We start from the raw sequence: 6,681 nt of genomic DNA, 5'->3' as shown, positions 1-6,681 counted from the left end.
CCGCCGTTTCCTCTTCCCGGCGGCCCCATTGCCGCGGCGGCGGGGCTCGGAGCGGTGGGTCCGGCAGCTCCGGGGCTGCAGGTGGGTGCGGGACTCCGGGAAGGGCTCGGTCCGGTTGCTCGGTCCGATTGCTCGGTCTGCATCTGCGCATCGGGTTCCTCTGGGTGTCGAGACGCGTTTAATGGCTCTAGAGTCTGCTTTTTTCCTTCCTTCCTTCCTCCCCCCCGCGGCGTTGCTGATAGCATCAACCGTCTTTTTAAAGAAATAGTGAGGATAATAATAATGGCATTGCTGCGCTTTTTAAAGGATGTCGCCCTTTACGGAGGTGTAATTCACAGATGCAATACATACTGTGTATCCTAAGGGCAAACATTTAGTTTTGCGGCGTGATTGGAAGAAGCCCCCACCTTTTGGGTGTATGGAGATGTGTAAAGGTCGCTTCTCCTCTCCTGGTGCTCCGCTCCCTTCCGTCGCTCAGGATTCCTCCTGCCTCACCCATCCTGACCCGGGCGCCTCGAGCTCTGCTGCTGTCACCGGTCGGAGCGGTTCGTCGTGTCCGTGTTTCATCTCCCCGTGTTCCCATTATAACGTAATGGCTTTGTTTATCCCGCCCAAGCCGTGCTGGTGATGCTTAAAACAGGCCGGGCAGGACGGCTGTGAGTCAACCCCGACCCCGCACCACGTGCGGTCCTCCCGGTTTTCCCCACCGCAAACTGGACCGGTGGCACTCGGTGACACGGCTGGAAAAGGTCCCATGACTCAGCTCCTTCTGAGCGCTCAGCCATAACGATGCATCCCTCATATTCCAGGTGTGAGGACATCGCTGCTAATCCTTTGGCATCTCACAGGTTTGAAGGTCTTGGTGCCATCCCACAGGTGGGAGAGCTCACTCCTCTTCTTTTCACCGCTCCTATGCATCCCTGCAGAGGGGGAAGTGAGGTGGGGAGACTGGTTAGCATTGGACCTAGCAGGAGACCATGTGGTGTGGGGGGTTTTCTTGGATTTTGTTTCAGGAGAGGAAGAACCCAGGTAGCAAACAGCATGATTGAGCACCTCCAAAAAGGGCAACATCCTTTAAAAAGAGCAGCAATGACATTATTATTATTATCCTCACTATTCCTTTAAAAAGAGGGTTGATGCTATCAGCAGCGCCATGGAGGGGGAGGGGAGGGAAAGGGAGGAAAAAAGCAGAATCTGGAGCAAACACCAGTGACTGGTGGGGCAACACAGGCAGACCGTTGAAGGGCAGGCTAAGTGGGCAGGGAAGGAACAGAAGTAGCATGGATCTACACGTGGAGCTCCTCTGCCTGTCCCTCATGCAGTGGGATGAGCACCAGCTTACCCCAGCAGGTCCAGCATTGTGGGGTTGTGCTGACATGATCAAATTTTAGAGCTCCTGATGCCTTTTGTCCTTCCATCCCTGTGGCAGGATGCTGCTCGCCCTGCCCCTGCGGGCAGCCTGCAGCCTGCTGGCCTGGCTTTCCCTCTACACGTGGTTCTGCCATCGCTACAAGCACCGGAGCTATGAATGGAGCTGCAGGCTGGTCACGCTGACCCACGGCATCCTCGCTACGTGTCTCTCTGCTTACATTGGCTTTATCGACGGCCCCTGGCCTCTGAGTCACCCAGGTGAGTGGCAAGAGTTGTGGTGCTGCGTCCCCCAAGTGGGTGATGGCACGCGGTGGGATTTTCCTGTCACCCCAGTATGGATGCTGGGATACAGCGTGGACGCATTTGAGAAATGTTTGCAGCGATATCTGATTATACTTATGCCTGAAAGTGCTAGGAAAAAGGGGAGAGTGCTGCTGTGTTTTGCTGCTTTCGTGCCCTCCCCAGCTGCAGAGTGCGTGGTCGCACTGTGTGGCCATTACATGCATGCAGCTGTCACTAACAACTGCAGGACTGTGGCAGAGCTGTGACCGGCCGTGCTGAGGGCGAATCCCCCTCCTGCTGCAGATCCCACCTCTCATCACCTCTGTGCCCTAACGCTCTGCCCGGTGTCTTCATTGCAGGATCCCCAAACACAACCCTGCAGGTCCACGGGCTGTGCCTGAGCCTGGGTTACTTCCTCTTCGACCTCTGCTGGTGTGTGTACTTCCAGACGGAGGGTGCCCTGATGCTGGCCCATCACCTGGTGAGCATTGTGGGCATCGCCGCATCGCTGGCGCTCGGTGAGTCGGCCGCCGAGGTCAACGCCGTCATCTTTGGCAGCGAGATCACCAACCCGCTGCTGCAAGCTCGCTGGTTCCTCAAGGAGATGGGCTGCTACCACAGCATCACCGGGGACGTGGTGGACTTCTTCTTCGTGGTGCTGTTCACTGGGGTGCGGATCGGGGTGGGGGCCTGGCTGATGTACTGCGAGCTGACCTCACCGAAGCCCCGCTGGTACATCAAGCTGGGAGGTGTCATCATGTACGCCGTCTCCTGGGTCTTCATGGTCAGCATCTGCCGCTTCGCCCGGAGGAAGAGCATGAAGAAGTACCACGCGTGGAGAAGCCAGAGGGGCGAGGAGCTGAGCTTGAGAGCGAACGGACATCTGAAAAGCCACTGATGCTGAGTAAGGACTTCCTCGAGCTCACGGGCTGCCAAGGAGGGGATCGTGCCTGAGATGCCGCTGTCGGGAGAGGAGCCAGCACACGTTAGCAGTTCTGGAGCCAAACTTATTCCTGGCGTAACTCCACTGAAATCCATGGAGCTATGCCATGGGTTCATGGGATCTGCAGCGCTTGGCCTGGCAGAGGCTGGCTCAGCGTGTACGTAAGCACACCCTAAATTATACGAGTGAAAGAAGGGCTACTTTTACCTCCTAAACACAACTGGTCCAGCAGTGCAGGTGTACATAGCAGTGCTAGCAGCTTCCTCCTTCGGTGCTGGTGTGATCTCAGAAGAAGAGATGGGAAAACAGCACTAGATATTGGTGTTCTGTGTTCTGTACAGTCTAGGCAGCTAGATGACTCTTTGTCCTGCTAGGAAGAAGCATGTTGGAGTGTTTTGTGGGAGCTGGGGTTCCTGGCTCATCCTCCAGCCTGTTGGGTGACAAGTCACTGAACTTCCTAACCCGGTGCCTCATTTCCCCATCTGTGAACAGGGGGTGATGGAGCTGGTCCATCTGTTACGCACTTTCAGACCTTTACTCGAGAGGTGCTATGGAAACACAAAACGATGGTTATCTCCACTTTGATCGTTATCCCCATGTTTCCTTTGGGAGAAGTGATGATGGTGGTTGAGCTACCCTTTCTAATTCCTTTCTGTAACTTATTTGCTAACATAAGGATAACTGATTTTCCAGTAGTGTCAGCAGCTCTGCTCAGTGTGAGCACCTTGCAGGACTCGGTGCTCGGAACCCAAAAGTTGCCACCCCTGATGTGAAGCACTTTGGGGACTTTTTCCCTCCCCTTCACCCTGACTGTTAAAGCTCCACCCGTGCTTTCAAATCCTGCCTTTAGCTCTCTGAGTGAGCAGCATTCTCCATAGGAGGAGCCCCATCAGGACTGGCAGTAAGTGGTTTTTGGGTGGACCTCTCACGTGGGCACTGCTGTGTCTGCAGAATGGCAGCTCCTCTTTGCTGTGCTGTTGGTCGTTCCAGATTCAGGTCAGTGCATCTGAACCCAGAGGCTGCCGTGGCACTTAAAGATAGTGGAGGTGCTGGGAAGATGACTGGAAAATGCAGCTCACTTAGAATGAGCATTGATGTTTTTCCCCAGGACAGTAGCTATCAGTTTTGACAAGAGTATTTCCTGGGATACGTGGTTAGAGAGAGTCCAGAATACATCTCCAAAACATGCTGGTTAGGGTGTGATGTTACAAAGCATGGCTTGTTGTCTGCCTTCTGGGCTCCAGCATGGAATCCCAGACCCAAGGAAGAAGTACAAAGCTGTGGAGCACACAGTGGGATCTGTCCTCAGGCCAGTCTGCAAAGGGAGCTGCAGAACTAGAGTGAAATAATAACTTGTGTTTGAATTACTGTGTAATAGCAACTAATGTTCCACCAGTGAATGGTGTAGATGCTTTGTATGATGTTTTATAAAATAAAGATTATTTAATTACTGCTTGATGTCTTTGGGTGCAGCCCTTCTGCCATGCTGCATGGGTTGGCGTTGCCAGTGGAAATTGTGTTTGATGTCAGAAGGTGAAGGTCTATTTGGTGTAACTGATGGGAAATAACACCATTCTTCATCTCCCCAGGTTTTACCCCAGTAACAAATCCCTTTTCCAACTGGAGGACATTGATTCAAGCAGCAGCAAGAGGACTCCATGGCAGTGCTCACAGCAGCTTTGCCCTTATGCCTGCTGCTGCTTTAATTATGCTGATGTGGAAAGAAAGCTTAGTGCTATAAAAACACTCACTGTGGCATGGCTTATCCAGGTTTAGGCACTGTAATACGCTGTCACAGTGGAAGCCCTGGTAGATCAGCCTATCTGTGCCTCAACAAAGTCAGCAAAGTATTGCATGTGTCGCAGTGACTTAAAGCAGAGAGTGGCCCTGTATGCAGTTCCAGTGGACTGGATGCAAAACAAGCTGCTTGTCTATAGGAAGCAAACCATGTGCCTATGTTAAGGCATGAGATGCTGAAAGGCTCCCACGCAGCAATGTGGAATCTGAGAGAATAACAAAAGTCAGAAGATTTCGTCAGTTCAGTTTTTATGCTGGGGTTCAGCAAAGCTGAGCTACGAGACCTGCAGCTCTGAGAGTCAGGGCATGCTGGTTCACAAAGCTGTCTGCCCTTCATTGAGGGGATCCACTGCGCTCACAGGTGAGATGTTTATCCCCAAGTTGCTCTGACGGTTTGATTATCCCACGTGAAACGCGTGCGAAGTCGTCCTCAGGTTAGAGCGATGGCACTCGCTGCTTTTCGTGCCCCAAACGCGAAGCTATCAGGGCTCTATCAGCCTCCTGCCTGTGCTCCTGCTGAGCCCATAGAGGCGCCAACCCCGATCGGTGCCCACGGAGCTCCGGTGGGAGCACGGAGCGGCCCTGCAAGGTTCCCCCGGCAGGTGGCATCAGGGCCCCGGCTGAGCCCGGAGCCGGGCAGGGACGCAGAGCCCGCACAGCGCTGCTGGCAACCCATCACAGTCTCATATGTGGGACCCCCAAGGGTTTGTCCTTTTCTTCCCACCCTTTAAGGCAGGTTAAGAATTGGTAGTTGATAGAACTCAGCATTCCTCGCACCAACAGCCCTCCTGAGCTGAGCTGTTCTGCTCTGGGCTCTAAGAGACAGCTGGGTCGGAGCGCTGGGATGCAGCCCACGGCTTTGCTGGGTGTCCAGGTTCAGATGGCAGCACCAGCTCTAACTGTGGGCTCAGGGAGGGCTTTGCAGCTACCAACCAATATCCATTCTAATTGCTACCGCACAGCATAATTGCTTATTGATCTTTTTTTTTTTTCTCATTGTAAAAGCGCCCAGGCAGCAAAATGTCATAAATAGACATCTGTGTTAACACAAACACACAGTCAGCTCCCAACAAAGCACAAAACCACAGCACAGTGCTTGCAGAAAGGAAAAACAATTACGGTATCAGAGTCTACTTTGGAATTGTTTTATTGTTGCATTAAACGTGGAAATGCGAGTGCAGCCCATAATGAGCACGAGTTTATCTGGACGAGGTGATGGGAGGGCTTTACACCTCTTGGCATGGCTCAGGATTTATGCAGTGCTTCTTCTATACGACACGGAATGGATCCTTTGGCCAATGTTCATCAGCATCACTCTGCTGAGTTTTATGTCGTTTATGTCGGTTTGCTGCTGCTGAGCTTGTTCCCATCACCCTTTTTAGGTTATCCTCCAATTAATTGTTATCGTCACCGCTTTGCCACGCAAGATAATAGAATTAAAGCAATAAAGAAGCGCTGAGGTCTAATATTGCCAATGCCTGCAGTGAGATGAGTCTGCCCGCCCTCCCCTGTCCGGATGCTTCGCAGGATAAAGGCACGGAGGGATTCATTGCATCGAAGGGAGCTGCCGTGGGTACGGACCGCAGCACTGCTGGATGTATGTCGGCACTCCTCTCTTTCTCCTCTTTCTTCCCCAAAAGGAAGCTAGGAAAGGAAGCGCAGATGCTCTGCGTGTCTCCATCAAGTGCCATTTAGAAAATGATTTCATCCCACGCTTCCCTTCTTTGCTCCGAACTTCTCCAAAACAACAAACCCATCAAAGGGCTCTCCGCCTTCCGGACTGCTCGCTTCTCTCCAAGCAGGAAAAGAAGCCGGTCCGAGCATCCAGGCATTCTCAGCACCCCAAAGCGGAACTTCACCCCGAACCGCACGGTGGAAGCACGGCGTAGAGCCCGAACCGACGGCTTCGTCTGGATAGAAGCCGAGCCGTGCGCTTCCAGTCGCTCAGCGCTTCGTGCGAGCAGGAGACATCGCTCGGTTTGCGGCGAGGGACCTCTTTGCGCAGAGCAGGCGGAGGGATACAGCGGATATCGGCTGGAGGGGAGGAGTTGGCGTTGCGGCTCGGCCCCGCTCGGCGCAGCTCCGCCGGGACGCGCCGCTCCCAGCCGGAACAGGAGGGGCGCGGCTCGCTCTCCGTCTCGCAGCAGCCGCAGGACTTTGCCCGCAACGCGCAGGCCGAAAGGAGAACGGAGCCAACCCGTCCGGGGACGTCGGAGCTCGGCGCCCCGCTGCGGCACGGGCCGGGCATGGCCCCGAGGGCCTAAAGGCGGCGGCGGGCAGCGGCCCAA

The 6,681-nt window shown here is 54.1% G+C and overlaps 1 protein-coding gene across 2 annotated transcripts; it reads left to right on the top strand.

Moving 5' to 3' along the window:
• Window positions 1–6: 6 nt before the first annotated feature.
• Window positions 7–4,054, top strand: LOC100548877 (TLC domain-containing protein 5). Of its 2 annotated transcripts, none has more exons than XM_010723662.3 (3): window positions 7–81; window positions 1,430–1,629; window positions 2,013–4,054. In XM_010723662.3, exons 2-3 carry the CDS (start codon window positions 1,431–1,433, stop codon window positions 2,549–2,551), a joined length of 738 nt encoding a protein of 245 aa, XP_010721964.1. In that variant the 5' UTR covers window positions 7–81; window position 1,430; the 3' UTR covers window positions 2,552–4,054. The 2 variants fall into 2 exon arrangements, with proteins under 2 accessions (XP_010721964.1, XP_010721965.1); XM_010723663.3 differs by lacking the exon at window positions 7–81 and adding an exon at window positions 798–876.
• The last annotated feature ends 2,627 nt before the right edge of the window (window positions 4,055–6,681 follow it).

The sequence above is a fragment of the Meleagris gallopavo genome, chromosome 26, assembly GCF_000146605.3.
Source record: "Meleagris gallopavo isolate NT-WF06-2002-E0010 breed Aviagen turkey brand Nicholas breeding stock chromosome 26, Turkey_5.1, whole genome shotgun sequence".
Taxonomy (NCBI): domain Eukaryota; kingdom Metazoa; phylum Chordata; class Aves; order Galliformes; family Phasianidae; genus Meleagris; species Meleagris gallopavo.
The sequence above is the reverse complement of the archived record's forward strand: the minus strand, read 5'-3'. Positions and strand labels throughout refer to the sequence as shown.